Genomic DNA, 14,996 nt, shown 5'->3' with positions numbered 1-14,996 from the left:
GTTGTATTTAAGCCATATAGTGCAATTGCATCTTGCAACAGTTAAATTTAAATGTATCAAAATAAACATCAGATTTGAATATGTATATAATAATTATTAACCCTAATTAAAATTATAGTACACTAAACGGTCAAAATAAACTGAGCCGCTCTCCTCCTCTACCCATTTTATTCCCCGCATCGAGTTCCGATTCGCGAATCTCGTCCGTTCAGATTCCTCCACGTGCTAGTCACGCTTCGCTCATGTTGCATACCTAATCTATTCCCACCAATGGTACTATGCCACGACCCCAAACTCCGGGGATATTACTGCATGCACCCGGTGCAAGATGCATGCGCCGATAAGGATTATTATGATATTAAGAAAACTAGCATATAATACATTATAAATTTTAGATGCCATTTCTTATAAATTAATTAATTAAATGATTTATATATTTTTTCTACATTCTTAATTTTTATATTTTTACATATATAAAATTATTTTTAATGTTAGCTATTTTAAAAATTAATATAATAAAAAATAAAATGAAGATAATTTTAATATTTTCGATCATGTGCATGATAGATATGAAGTTAATTATATACCATATGTACGGAATAATAAAGAGAAATATTTAACATAAAATGGTAGAGTGAGTTATAATACCATATTACCGAAACAATTCTAATTATTGATAAAAATAGGTCAAAATTAATCTCGGCATTTAACATATGCTAATATTAATCATCAAATATAACATTGGTCTATGAGTTGTACGGATGCACCGGGCGCACGCCATGCTTACCGACATCGGGTCTCCGCGGATTGGCTTACGATACCTCGCGGCGAAGTATAATACGTGTCCCTTCAAAGTGAACGGCTGAGATTTGTCGCTTCATCGGTAAAGCTTCAGATGTAAAAGTTCTCCGCGGGTTATTGCAACGGTCGACCATCGTAGTCCGTGTTTCAAAACTCCGGAAAACACTACGGAGACGGGGTCGGAGAAGCAGCTGCATAATCGTAGTGGGAAAAGCAACAAATACAAGAGAGAGAGAGAGAGAGAGAGAGAGAGAAGTGGATTTGATTCGTGATTTGTGATTTGTGATTTGTGATTTGTGATTTGTGATTTGTGATTTGTGATTGATCAGACGAGGATCGTGATGTGGAAATTGGGGCGCAGCGCGTGGAATCTGAGGCAGGTCCGGAGTTTCTCAGCGGCGGTTTCGGGGCCCTGCATCGTTCACAAGCGCGGCACCGATATCCTCCATGATCCGTGGTACAACAAGGTTCGATCTCCGCTTTTTCGCGGATTTTTTTGATTTTTTTGGGCGTTTCCTGTGATTTGTTTGATTGATATTGGTGGAAATGTCTATATTTTGTTATATCTTGGCTTTGATCGATCGATTCATTTCAAATGTGGGCGTCTTGGGTGAGATTTTGGGTGTTTTGATGTGCTTGCTTAAGAGCGCTGGGGATTTTCTCAGCTGATGTTGCATAAGCTATAAGCTATTTAAGAATGTTCTTAAGAGATTAAGCTCTTTTTGTTTCAAAATTTGTTGATTATAGGTCTTGATATTTTAATAAGATGGCCTAGGAGAAAAGAGTTGGTGTTTAGTTTGGAGATGCATAGAATAGGAGAGAATTAGGTTTTTTGGCTTATTAATGTGAGTTCTGAAAAAAAAAAAAAAAAAAAAAAAAAAAAAAAAAAAAAAAAAAAAAAAAAAAAAACTACGTTCGGTAACTAATGAAACTATTATGAAGCAAATAATAGTTTAGGTACTAAATTACTAGCAAATACTTTAACTACTAATATGGTTATTGCGACTTTAGCTGATGCTTTGTAGTTTCATGTTATCCTTGCTGGATATTATAATTGGAGCTATCCCAGTTTAGGGTACACTAATTTGGTGTCATTCGTCCAATAATGAACAAACTTTAATATTGAATGTTTTATATGTCTAATGGTTCTCTATCGTATCTTCTTATTTTTGTTATTTTTTGGAGTAGGATACTGGTTTTCCCTTGACGGAAAGAGATCGGCTTGGGCTCCGTGGCCTCCTTCCACCTCGTGTTATATCGTTTGAGCAGCAGTACGAACGTTTTAGTGAGTCATGCACATCTATTATCATTTTTCCTTTTTTTTTTTTTTAAACCTGGTGATTGAGCTATTGAAATCCAAAAGTAAAAGCTCCAATTTGAAGCTTTTACTTTTAGCTTTAGCTGGAAGCTATGCAGAGGATTCAATGAAAAAGCGGTGAAGAAGCTTTAGCCAAGCCAAACAGGCCATAAGTGGCAAATGTAGGATACAGAAACTCTTCTTTTTCGACGTGTGCATAGTGTGTGCCCTAGGTGATAGCTTTGAAAAAAATGCTGGTTTATGAAGATCTACACTCAATCGCCCTTGAAATCATCATGTTCTCTCTAGAGGTTTCTGCTGTTCTATTTATCTCCGTTCTTCACTTGGAGATAAAAGGTAATTACAGATATGATTTTCTTTTTCTTTTTTTTGGGATTCTTTGCTGTAGTGAACTCGTATCGATCGCTGGAGCACAATACTCGAGGTGAATCTAATTCTATTGTTTCTTTAGCAAAATGGAGGATCCTAAATAGATTACATGACAGAAATGAGACATTGTACTACAGGGTGAGCTTAGAGCCTTGTTGACTAAAGTCAGTGTACATTTGCTCTGTGTTTGCCTAAAAATGTTGACACTTTTTTTTTTTTTTTTTCGGACGATGTGGTTTTACAGGTACTAATTGACAATATCAAAGATTTTGCTCCAATAATTTATACTCCAACTGTTGGTTTAGTCTGTCAAAACTATGGAGGTCTATACAGACGTCCACGTGGCATGTATTTCAGTGCAAAGGATAAAGGAGAGATGATGTCTATGATTTATAATTGGCCATCACACCATGTAGGTTTGAATATCTAGTAAATACTTGGAAAATTCTAAGCTTTCTATTGATTAATGTTCTACAGTCGCTTAGTAGGAGGTTGGGTGATTTTGGAGCAGCCGAAATATTCTTCTTTTAGTGGATGCTTTTTATCTATGGACATTTTGTTTACTCAAATATGCTGTAGAAGCTGTTTAACAGCGTGCTTTTGATCAGTCTTACTATGTTAGTAATCTCCAATTGTTTGCAGGTAGACATGATAGTGGTGACAGATGGGAGCCGTATTCTAGGCCTTGGTGATCTTGGAGTTCAGGGTATAGGAATACCCATTGGTAAACTTGACATATATGTTGCAGCTGCTGGGATTAATCCCCAAAGAGTAAGTCGTTGTTCAATTTGTAAGCATCTTTTTGACAACGACATTTGCAAAATTTGTTGTCATGAAATGGATAATATTTTTTCTAAATTTGGCTGAAATTTTGGAGGTGGCTTATCACCCTTTCGGAGAAAACAGTAACATCAGTTTGTTTTGAAATTTTCCCCTGTTATTCTTGTCTAGATTTTATGTTGATTAGTATGAATAATTTACTATCTTCGCCTAGATCATATTTTTTACTTCCTCTTCTAGTATCATTCTCATACTTGTCATCCCCTGCAGGTCCTTCCAGTTATGCTCGATGTTGGGACCAACAATCAAAAGCTTCTTCAAGATAATCTTTGTAAGAATACCAAGAATCTTTGCCCAAAGTCACATTCTCCCAGTTGAATATCTGCTTGTTTTTCCGATAAAGTACATAAAAGGCAACAAAACAAATTAGCAGACTGTACATTTCTTATATAATATTGGACATGCATCATGGTATACTTATCCCCATAAATGACTTCTAGATCTAGGATTACGACAGCCTAGGCTGGAGGGGGATGAATATTTATCTATTGTCGATGAATTCATGGAAGCAGCACATTCCCGTTGGCCAAAGGCAGTTATTCAGGTACTTAGATTGTGCTTTACTATTTCAGCACTTATTGATCTTCCATTCACTAATGAAAAGTTACATGAGTTACAGTTTGAAGACTTTCAAATGAAGTGGGCATTTGAAACACTTCAAAGATACCGCAAAAGATTTTGCATGTTTAACGATGACATACAGGTTATTTTCTAATTTTCTAATATTTTACTTTTATTCTCTTGCACGTGAAGTAGTGTATCTATATTTTTATACTTATGCTGATTTCTGAAGATAAACTCTGCATTGAATAGGGAACGGCCGGTGTTGCACTAGCTGGACTACTTGGAGCTGTAAGAGCACAAGGTCGACCACTCAACGATTTTGTAAAGCAGAAGATTGTCGTAGTAGGAGCTGGAAGGTGCCTTAAAATATTAACCCAATCACTTATTTTGAGTAAATTTTCTTCTTTTTTTTATCCTTCTAATATTTTTTTCATAATTCAGTGCAGGGATAGGGGTGCTTAAGACGGCTAAGCAGATGGTCACGAAAATGCTTGGAAGCGACGAAAGCGCGGAAGTTCAATGTCAGTTTTGGCTGCTCGATAAAGATGTAAGGTTTAATGTTTCTGAGAATTTTGTTTATCCTTAATCTCTGTTTCCTTGTCTTAATTTTTTTTTTTTAAGTAATACAGCTTCCGCCGTCTAATGTAGTAGGCTTATTTACCATGCAAAAAAAAAATATTTTGCACAAAATAATTGCTTCCTGTATCCCACAAAGTAAAAAGTCACTATCTTATGTTTTTTTAAAATATTTGCTTTTTTTTTATGATACCTCTGTTTACCAGTAAAGCTACTTTCTCCATCGAAGTACTATGTGTGAAGAAAACTGACACTTGACTTTTTATTCTCCTTAGGGTCTTGTCACCAAAGCTAGAAACAGCCTTGATCCTGCAGTGGCTCCTTTTGCTAGAGGTTTGGGTCCAGGAGAGGTTGAAGGACTCCATGAAGGGGCTTCTCTGCTTGAAGTGGTAACTTCTTATTGAACTATTTTTGTAAATTTTCTTTTTGAGACTACTCATATCAATGGAACTTTAACTCATGTTTTTTGTTGCATCATTCGAATTAACTCTGATGATGGCATGCTTATCAGGTAAAGAAAGTGAAGCCTCATGTGCTTTTAGGCTTGTCTGGTGTTGGGGGAATATTTAATGCAGAGGTAATAGCATTGCATAGTGTATCCCACATTGCTGTATTACATATGGAAATTAACAGAAAATTACTTTACCTACTTTGCTGCATTTTTTTTTAAATTCCTGTCAAGAAGAGAAGTTGATTCTATTAGATATATACTACATATAAACTATTTACCATTATTATGCCCTTTTCTTGCTAGTCACCTATGATGATTTGTATTAGAATACTTTCGTGGACCAATTAATTAATGCACTTGATAAAAAGTAAAACTAATTCAAGCTTTTAACTTTATGCTTTCTTGGCAGGTGCTTAAGGCTATGAGAGAATCTGATTGCCCACGGCCTGCAATATTCCCCATGTCAAATCCGACAACTAATGGTTTGTGCCTGTTCTTAGCATTGCTTAAAACCCTTGAATGATAAATTTATATATATAGACCACTCAGTGTATTTTGTTTTTTTCAAAATCAGCTGAATGCACTCCTGAGGATGTATTCAAATATGTTGGAGAAAATGCAATTTTTGCTAGTGGAAGCCCTTTCAATGATGTTCCTTTGGGTTAGTGCTGTCCTTGCTCTTGTTAATATTCTATGACTATCTATAATAATGTGAAAGTCTGATTCTATAGTGTAACTTTCGCAGGAGAGGGAAAAATAGGATATGTCAATCAAGCAAATAACATGTACCTATTTCCTGGGTATGTATCAGTTTCTCTTTTATCCTGGCAATCACAAAATAGATAGCTTTCTCTAACTGAGAAAATTTTGCCTAAAATGCAGAATTGGCCTAGGAGCTCTTCTTTCAGGTGCTCGACACATTTCGGATGGGATGCTTCAAGCTGCAGCTGAGTGGTAAGTAATGATTCATCAGATCTTTCAGTAGACAAGAATATCTTCTGTTCTTTTGGTATTCACTTAGAAGCATAAGGGCCCTAATGGCAAGATTATATTTCTGCTGCTTTACCATTTTATGTTGTTATGCATCATTTTTAGCAAATATAGTTCATTAAACTTTATAATATAATATTACATGTGCACGAAAAGCCTCTAAATCTGTATAGCTGAATGTTCCTATCTCATGGTAGTTTATCTACAGATGAAATTTTACAGACACTACTCATCAGCTGAAGTAGGTGCTATCTGGAACCATCTTCTTAGAGTTGTTTTTGATTAAAGATGAGAGCCTATACTTAGGTGCTCTTGTTACATCTTGATATTATTGCTAGTTGCTCCGTTTATGGTGATATTTGTTGAAATAATTTGGTTATGAGAATTCATTGAATATTTTAAGATTGAAAATATATGAACAGTAGATTAAAACTTTTCCTCATTTATCCTTTCAGCTTTTTTTATGGCTTAGGAATGTCTGCAAGATACGTAATGGTCCTTATTATAGACCATAACCTTGTCGTCCAAAATATTGATGAACTTGACTGCTGGTGTTATGTATAAACTTCACAGTTTGCTTACATTACCAACACATTTCTTTTGGATCATTTGGTCAACAAATTAAAACAGTAATTTGCTTTAATGTGAAAGGTTTATCTTTGTGTGAAAATTATTATCCATTCTACTGCAATTTAAGAACTAGTAAAATTCCGTTGTTCTACTTTAAATTTCGTTAATTCTTGTTCTGCATGTGTTTAATTTCTGGATATCTGAGCTTACTAACTTCATGTCGCTGCAGCCTTGCGTCATACATGACGGATGATCAGATCCAAAAAGGAATTCTCTTTCCTTCAATATCAAGGTAATTCATGCATTCTCATGCAATTTAAAGATTCATAGTGAGTTTTTTCTCTCTTCAGATTCTGTTGCCATTCCTTTTGAGAAGTTCAATTCCAATGAGTTTTATACTGGAACATGGTTTCGTACTGCAAAATTGGCTGTTTATGTACACAATTTGCAGATAAAAGAAAAAAAAAAAGCAGCTATTATGTTGTGTCTTTGTTAGGTACCTTTTAAAGGGAGATGCTATTTACATTTTTCATGTTTTGCACTCAAAGCACATGTACATACGATTATTCATGTACTAATAAAATAACAAATTTAGTATTTCTGCTTAAACTTATCCATCTTGCACTCAAATTTAATCCTTTAAAAAGATCCAATCTACTTAAGCTCATCCTTTAAGTACAAATCCCTGGTTTAATTCAGCATTAGGCTTATTACAACACGGGTTGGAGCAGCTGTTGTCCGTGCAGCTATTGCAGAGGATCTTGCTGAAGGACACGGTGATGTGGATCTAAAGCAGTTGACAAACATGTCAGAGGTAACCTATATTCGACTATTTCAAAATAATCTTTGTTGTTACTCGCTGTTTCCTACAAGATTTGTATTAACCAAGTATTCCAGTAATCTTTTTGATTTGTGTTATATGTTTCAGTTGGATACAATGGACTATGTAGCTCGCAATATGTGGTACCCCATCTACAGCCCGCTCGTCCACGAGAAATAAAGAGCGCATTTCAACTGGTTTTACGATTTATTTCTCCTATGTACAATTTGTTGCTGAAGTTTTCAGGAACAGTAGAACATGTTTAAGTTATCAAAGGATTAACACATCTACTTTATGAAAGCATTTTTTTTCGCCTTACTGCCATTCCAATGAAGGAAACAGTAACGAGCAAACATTATACATTTTTGTACGCAAATGTATCAAATCTGGAGAGCAGAGCATAATCTATTTGTTTTCTCTCCATTATAGCTGAATTGTTTGTTCAATTTCAGAAATTAGATACAATATGAGTGGACCAAACAATTGAAGGTGATGAGTAAAGTCATGTTTGTAAGTTAAATACCTCATATATACATATATACGGTGAGAATATAGCAAGTTTTTTTTGGTTAAAAACTCGACGTGTATTTGGTTGAGTTGTCTATTTGACTCCCCTCAAATTTAATTTTGAGGTCACATATTTGGCTAAATCAATAATTTAAGTATATTTCGTCTAATTTATTATATCTCGTAAATTTGGGTTACATTCTCATAACTTGACTAGTCATTTTTTCAATATCTCTAACGGAGAGGCCTACATGAGATGCACACAAATTGGAACAAAAATTCAGTAGCACCTTCACTGATCAAAAGGGTTGGTGATGAATTAATTTATTAATTAATTAATAACGTCAAGAGAGCCATTGGCAAAATCAATGGCAGAGTAGGAGATAGTTCAACAAGCCCAGAGTAATGAACTAATGAAACAATATTTAGGTAAAAAAAAAAAGAAAAAGTAATTCACAATTTGTAACTTGTCTTCAACAACTGAATAGTCAAATTCAATAACTGAATAATCCGTTCGTTGCGATCAACTAACTTCTATGAATTTCCACAAACTTAGGTTTTTAAACAGTGTCAATAACTTTTATCTAAATTTTTGACAGATTTTGTCACGTTTAGAAGGCATCAGAAACTTTTACCTAAATTTTTGACATATTACATCACATTTACGACTGCAAAATTTGACAATATCGGAAAAGCTGAAAAAATGTTTTTACTGTCTAGATCTTTATCATTAATTACATAATTTGTAATTATAACTAACATTTCTATCAAGGATAATACTCTTTCATAGATAAGCCAAGCAGGATACATTTGAAGTGAAAAAGAGACCATCAACAAAAAGAATACAATACAGAGAGGGCTCGTGGAGATTTTACTGCTGTTTTTTTTTTTTTACTGATACCCACCGTAAAAGTGGACATATTTCTTAGATCCTCACTTAATCACCTCAAATACCTTTGTGCCGTGGACAATGATCATCTGCCTTGAACTTTCGAGGAGTGGTTCCTTGCAGCATTCCTTCTCGCGCAGCAACCGATAAAATATACGACTGACTGAAAACAATAAAGAACATAACAGAAATCAGCGAATAATTCATCCTTTAAAAGCATAGATTTTTTACTGATGACTAGAAATTTTATTAAATCTCTATAATATATTTCAAGTGCATTTAAGTCTAATTGCTTCAACATCATCAACATCTTGAACTCCACAAGCTTACCAAAATGACAAATAGAATCAGATTGAATATGGCGACTACTCGCCACTCGGTTTTCATGTATTGGGCAACTCCAGCCCTGAGGTGAAAAGGCATGAAAATCTCAGAACAACAGATATATAATTTTAAGAAAATAATAATATCTGCCAAGGTACACTAGAAGGCTGTGAGATCGGTAGATTTTGAAGGTCTTTACTTGCGCGAGTCACAATCGTAGCACTTCACTGTGCGTGCATTTTTGTAAAGCTTGCAGTCCTTGTTTGTGCTCACTGGATGATAGCTCAAGTCGTAGTAGGAAGCGTTTACTGCTGGATATCCACACCTGAAGATAAAGGTGTAAAAACGCAAAAATATTAAGAAGGAAAAAAAAAAAAAACTCTCCTCAAAGGATGAAAAGTGAGAGGAACACCCTGCTGATGATCAATATAATAACCGATTGAGACAAAGTTTTGCTTTCGGCCGGACCTGGCCCAAGAACAAAATTCTTTGAACAGAGGTCAATTGTACTCTTTTCTTCATGATAGAACGTCGATTCTCCAAATACAAGAGTCAAGAGGATAGATTTCAAAAAGTACAAAATTGGGGGCTTTGTTTGCAAAAGGTAGCGAAAGCAAACTAATGCCTACACTCTTTCTGAAAGCATGCAAGAAGAGTATGACATTTTGATTCGTAGCATAAAGAAAAGTACTAAAGTGCCATGCCAAAAGTAAGTTCCATGAGAATCAGATCATAAGCATTAAAAAAAAATAGCAACAAAAGATTTCAACAAATAACAAAGAGAATGAGCATTTAAGCTTTAGGCGTCGACTAAAAAAGAAAGAGATACCTAGCTTAAGAAATCAATCTAAACAAATAAAAGTCAAGATGCCTACTCTGACGGTGGTCGACAGCAACCAGCCTCAATGGGGGTAAGGTCGGCGAATCTATACTCCTTCAAAGTCTGCACGAATTTGAGAAACGTAAGATATAAATTTCAAACTAGCACATAGACTTGAGTAGGGAAAAAAGAAAAAGAAAAAAAGAGAGACCTTATATTTCTTTGGTAGGTTATTGCAATCGTCAGACTTCACTAGGCAGCTTCTCAAGCGGCTCCAATTCTCGGTGTTGTTGAGCTTAACCAAAGGCAGCGGAGACAAATAGGCGTAGGTAAGTAGTGCGTACTCAATTTAACAGAAGGAAAGACTATCGAATCCTAAGAACAGCAAAGATGCCGTACTTGTTTTATGAACCAGGAACTATAATCTTGGAGATGATATTCCTTGTACCTGCAAAGAAATTAAGAAATTAAAAGTGCAGCATGCTTAACTGAAAGTATTGGCAAGCTGCATATTGCTTACCTTAGTCCAGCTACAGAACGCCCGGATCCAGTATTTGTTATGATAAACCTGCGACGTAGATACAAATTAATAAAACAATCATCACAATCAACTGAATTAAAATAGTCAAAAACTCAGAAATTCAACAATAACAAAAAAACACTCTTTCCTACTTGTTGCAAACATCCAATGCCATGCCCTACCGTAATGAGTATCATTTCCAAGGTTAAAACCATAAATCAGTATTACTTCTAGTTCTCTAACTTTTTAGTAGTTAAAGGCATTGCAAATGCCACGCAAACTTCAGTTAGAGGAGGATGACAATATGAAACGCGTGAAAAATTTTTAGGAAGAACACAAAGTTGAAAATAAGAGAAGATTTAGATGTTCCATCAGTGACTACAACCAGAAGAGAGAAGGTATGCAAAATTAAACTCAACCGAAAGAGAATTTAAACCAGAAATACTTACGCCAATACGGTGAACACCAGGATTGCCACCAAAATCAAGCACAGCATTATAAGGTACTAAAATCACCATGTCAAGGTCACTTTTAAGCCTCAATATAAAAAATCGGCACGAAGAGTAAAATGTTTAATATACAAGGATACTGCCCAGAGCAACAAAGAGACGTTCTTCCAAGCGCCGACAAACCCGACGAAGGATCTGAAAATTTGAAGATAGGCCAAATTCGAAAGGAAATTGACAAAGATAATAATATTAGTAAGCAGAACATGAGTAACACATATTGTGATGCTTACACTAGAAGGATCAAGCCTCCGAGACCCATAACAGGGAATGTTAAAGATCTTTTGCATTCGTCGTGGTGAGTGCTCATCCATACCCCGAAACCGATGACTCCTATTGCTAGTATCTGTTAAATTAAACACAACAAGTAAATAAGCTTTTAAGTTGAGTTTAAATGATACTGTTTCATCTTCAGACAATCAATTCCAAGCAATTTTTTTTTTCCCAATTCCTTGTCTTAGAACTTCAAATGTGATAATTGGACAAGTTCCTGTGATGGGGGCTAAAAGAATTAACAATATTGTCACATTGTATATATTTATATACTCCCACAACTAAAATGAAGATACCAACAGAAACAAATTGGGGGGAAAATTGGGAGCACTTGGAAGTAGCCATCATTGCATTCAGAAGAAGAACAAAATTCTCATGGGTAACTTAATAGAACCCAGTTGAAAATACCCCTCCAAAAAATAATGTAGGAGTACAAAAATCCCCTAAAATGTGTATATGTCACAAAAAGGAGATTTTTTTGAACAGCAAAGAGGTGAGAATCTCAGAAATGAAATACAAAGAGGAGGGACAGAGTTGCTGAGGTGGCTCACCATTGTGAGAAAGTTGATCCACCTGATTACAAAGGTGCTTGTGCTTGTGCTTGTGCTTGTGCTCATCTTCTTTTTCCCTAAGCTTTGAGAGAGAGAGAGAGAGAGAGAGAGAGAGAGAGATCTAAAGCAGAAGAAGGAAGAATGTCTGCAGAGTCAAGAGACAAAGGTTACTGTTCAGACAGGGGGAGAGAGAATTTGAATTTAGTAATCATCCATCTACTTAGCAGCAGAAGATAGTAAGCCACCCACTTCTTTCACCTCAGCAATTGAGTAATGAAGGGTACTGGCACTGTACTGAGGTTGAGCAGATCAGCCAAAAGGGGTGGGGGGAGGAGGACATAAAGGTCTATGTTCACTTTCGTCAAGGGTAGTTTGGGCAACAAAAATCAAAGGCTTGTGCTATCATGAACTTGGTGCGTAGTATTGCACCTGTCCTGCCACGCCTTGACTGTATCTTTATATTTTAATTATTATTGTCTAATCAACAATAAATTCTCTCAATTTATAGATCCCACTAATTCCTTAGTCAGCAGCCGCCGATTTAATACAAAAGCTTATAATTATTGCGATTCTATTATGGCTAAAAATTAGTTGTTGGTAAATCAGTATGAGTATATTCAACTTATGTTTTTACGCAGTCTAAATTTGCGAAGGTCACTCTCTATCCTGTAGAATTCAATAGTGCTTCTTCTAATAATATTTCTTAACCAATATTTTGTTGAGGACGTAACTTAAAATAGGAGACGAAATGAATATGCAGTAGAGAATGGTGTATGGAATGTGCAAATGCACCCGGTGTAAAGAACAATTTCTTCTAGTATGCTTGCAATAGGAAAAAGGGAGTTTTTTTTTAAAATTTTTTTTCCTCCCTTGGACAAGGGAAAAGGCTACGTTAGTTACTCCTATTAGCAAATATGTGTATTGCTTTGTCGTGAATCTCGTGATAACAGTTGTAGGTTTTAAAAATATGTGTAGCTTGAAACTAAAGTTATAGTAGGGTGGGGATAAGGAGGAGCATATATATATATATATATATATATATATATATATATATATATATATATATATATAGAGCTAGGCTACTATACTATCATAAAGTAACTGAATCAGTGTTTAGAGCTTCTTCTAGGAGAAACTAATTTTACTTTATTCTATTGCCACTTTATTTTTTTATAGCTCATATTTTTATAACATGCCAACATCAGATTGGTGAGGGAAAAAAAATATGAAGTATTTTAGCAGTTTGAGTTTAAAAAAAAGTGACAAAAGAATTTTATTAATATATAAAAGATCTAGTGATACATATAGTAAAATGATGAAGATTCAACACAAATTTAAGTTAAACTCTTTATACTTTGACAATTTTTCTCAGCATATATATAGATAACACGAAGAACCAGTGTAAACTGGAAAATATAGATCCAGGAGTACATAGCCAACAAGCTAGAGTAAGCAAAGGGCAAAAAAATACAAAAAGAAACAAAAGGAGAAAAATACTGAACACATGTAAAAGATCATGCCCTTATTATTAATGCTTCCTACTCCTGTGTGGCTATGGGTGCTGGCTCTGGTACCACTGTTTGATCAGAAACGTGCTTCTTCATCGTGGCGGCTTCGATCACATGATTGTAGCTCCCCTTCTCCTTGAACAGCTGCGCGAAATGGTGCTTGCAGTAGAGGATGCCGTCGAGTGCAGCATAGGACGAGGGCGTTAGGATGCAACCGCCGTGCGCGCACTTGAAACAAGTCTTGTGGTACGACTCACCCTCCATAGTCAGCTACAAGTTATGAGAACAGCAATAACGCTATTCAGAATAAGTCTGATTTGACCGAAATAACTACAATAACATCGCATCTTTCTAGAAGATAGAAATATAACTAACCTTTTCCAAGGGGTATACAGTTTTGTTGCAGGTAGCACACTTGTCCTGAGTCCCAGAAAACATAGAAGAAACCTTGTTTGGAGTCTTGGACTGTTTAAATCATGGGGAGACATTTTAGTTTCAATGTATGAAAATAAACGCAAAACATACCAACAAAGTGAACATATTGTGATTGATAATCGAGCTGCAATTTAGCTATATATACATACCGAATCATTTTGTCGCTCCGCACACTTTGCACCTAAATTATAGAAGAAAAGGCAAATGAACAAAAGAAAGAGTAAGGTGTGTTATATTATCATGGTACGTAAATTCTCATTTCGCGGAATAACAACGTAATCAAAATTACTAGAAAAACAATATATGCTAGAGTCATCTCAACTTTTTGTGAAACTCTCGAAAAAATTATATGCAACAAAAATACATTATTCATATGATTTTTCTTTTGTGGATCAAATAAGAATGCTTAAATTTTTTGTACTTTTTTGTTTGCTCAAAAAAAGAGAGGCATATATAATTACTTACCTGTTGGAAACTTGCCAGTCTCCTTGAAGAGCTGCTCAAAGTGAGGCTTGCAGTAGAGGACACCATCCATGGAAGAGTAATTGCACATCTACAAATATGCACACAAAATAAGCACACCAAAATTATTTAACTAGGTCTCAAGTTTGATATTGAATCACAAAAAAGGTACAAAAAAAAAAAAAACCAGAGTGGTCATGTAACCCAAGTACCTAATCTATGTAGAGCACTATTCCTTTGCTTCTTTTAACCATAATTAATGGGTAGTTTTTGTAATTAAGCATCATAATTAGTTCATTACTATCTTTTGTACACAGGTACCTACTTGTTGCATAAAGTGGTAAGGCATGACGTAAAGCTTGCCTATATCAGTGACACGATTGTCTAGAAATTTTTTATACACAGTACAGATAAATTAGAATTGAGTGAGTGATTGATTGAATAGTATAATCTAACGGGTAAAAATAATCAAAAGGTTAAATCTAACGGTAAAAAAATTGATAGTACAAAATCCTTAATGCTATCGATAGTATATATCCCAGCCGGACTCAATAGAACTATATATACCGAGAGAGTTCCTTTGCAGTGGCTACACTTAAAGCAACTCTTGTGATAAGCGATCCCATCGGCCGACAAAAGGTCGATGAAATGCACCGTCTTGTCGCACGCCGTGCATTTGTCCTGAGTCCCACTGAACGACATGGTGTAGCGAATCGTAAATTTAAAAACTAGCTAAACAATTGTATCAGTAATGTCCTATATAAATAATATAAACAGATAAGGGTGATAATGCGGAGGTGTGATAGTGAGTAAGAAAATAAATGCCTCACTATCTGCAATGGTTAAAAGCAGATGAAAGGCATGCAAAAGAGGCTAAAGAGAGAGGGGAGAGAAAGAGAACA

At 35.3% G+C, this 14,996-nt stretch overlaps 3 protein-coding genes across 6 annotated transcripts; 1 reads left to right on the top strand and 2 right to left on the bottom strand.

The window, feature by feature from the left end:
* On the top strand, positions 910-7,792 carry LOC109714117 (NAD-dependent malic enzyme 59 kDa isoform, mitochondrial). Of its 2 annotated transcripts, XM_020238555.1 has the most exons (19): positions 910-1,268; positions 1,990-2,086; positions 2,508-2,626; positions 2,733-2,900; positions 3,131-3,259; positions 3,539-3,599; positions 3,769-3,872; positions 3,948-4,031; positions 4,142-4,248; positions 4,334-4,439; positions 4,744-4,857; positions 4,980-5,045; positions 5,329-5,401; positions 5,494-5,580; positions 5,665-5,719; positions 5,802-5,873; positions 6,709-6,771; positions 7,179-7,293; positions 7,408-7,792. In XM_020238555.1, the coding sequence occupies exons 1-19, from the start codon at positions 1,143-1,145 to the stop codon at positions 7,477-7,479; spliced, it is 1,818 nt and encodes a 605-aa protein (XP_020094144.1). In that variant the 5' UTR covers positions 910-1,142; the 3' UTR covers positions 7,480-7,792. The 2 variants fall into 2 exon arrangements, with proteins under 2 accessions (XP_020094144.1, XP_020094145.1); XM_020238556.1 differs by lacking the exons at positions 910-1,268; positions 1,990-2,086; positions 2,508-2,626 and having other exon boundaries at positions 2,769-2,900; positions 3,135-3,259.
* On the bottom strand, positions 8,498-12,004 carry LOC109714118 (tetraspanin-10). 3 transcript variants are annotated; one of them, XM_020238558.1, is made up of 12 exons: positions 11,939-12,004; positions 11,690-11,834; positions 11,099-11,211; positions 10,949-11,003; positions 10,809-10,864; positions 10,360-10,407; positions 10,239-10,287; positions 10,051-10,134; positions 9,895-9,962; positions 9,219-9,344; positions 9,026-9,101; positions 8,498-8,858 (listed from the first exon to the last, which is right to left on the bottom strand). In XM_020238558.1, the coding sequence occupies exons 2-12, from the start codon at positions 11,753-11,755 to the stop codon at positions 8,781-8,783; spliced, it is 819 nt and encodes a 272-aa protein (XP_020094147.1). In that variant the 5' UTR covers positions 11,756-11,834; positions 11,939-12,004; the 3' UTR covers positions 8,498-8,780. The 3 variants fall into 3 exon arrangements, with proteins under 3 accessions (XP_020094147.1, XP_020094148.1, XP_020094146.1); XM_020238559.1 differs by having other exon boundaries at positions 11,948-11,968; XM_020238557.1 differs by having other exon boundaries at positions 11,690-11,993.
* Positions 13,037-14,996, bottom strand: LOC109714119 (LIM domain-containing protein PLIM2c-like). Its single transcript, XM_020238560.1, has 5 exons — positions 14,662-14,996; positions 14,098-14,185; positions 13,782-13,813; positions 13,573-13,662; positions 13,037-13,467 (listed from the first exon to the last, which is right to left on the bottom strand). Exons 1-5 carry the CDS (start codon positions 14,794-14,796, stop codon positions 13,228-13,230), a joined length of 585 nt encoding a protein of 194 aa, XP_020094149.1. The 5' UTR covers positions 14,797-14,996; the 3' UTR covers positions 13,037-13,227.

The sequence above is a fragment of the Ananas comosus genome, linkage group 8, assembly GCF_001540865.1.
Source record: "Ananas comosus cultivar F153 linkage group 8, ASM154086v1, whole genome shotgun sequence".
NCBI classification, from domain to species: Eukaryota; Viridiplantae; Streptophyta; class Magnoliopsida; order Poales; family Bromeliaceae; genus Ananas; species Ananas comosus.
The sequence above is the reverse complement of the archived record's forward strand: the minus strand, read 5'-3'. Positions and strand labels throughout refer to the sequence as shown.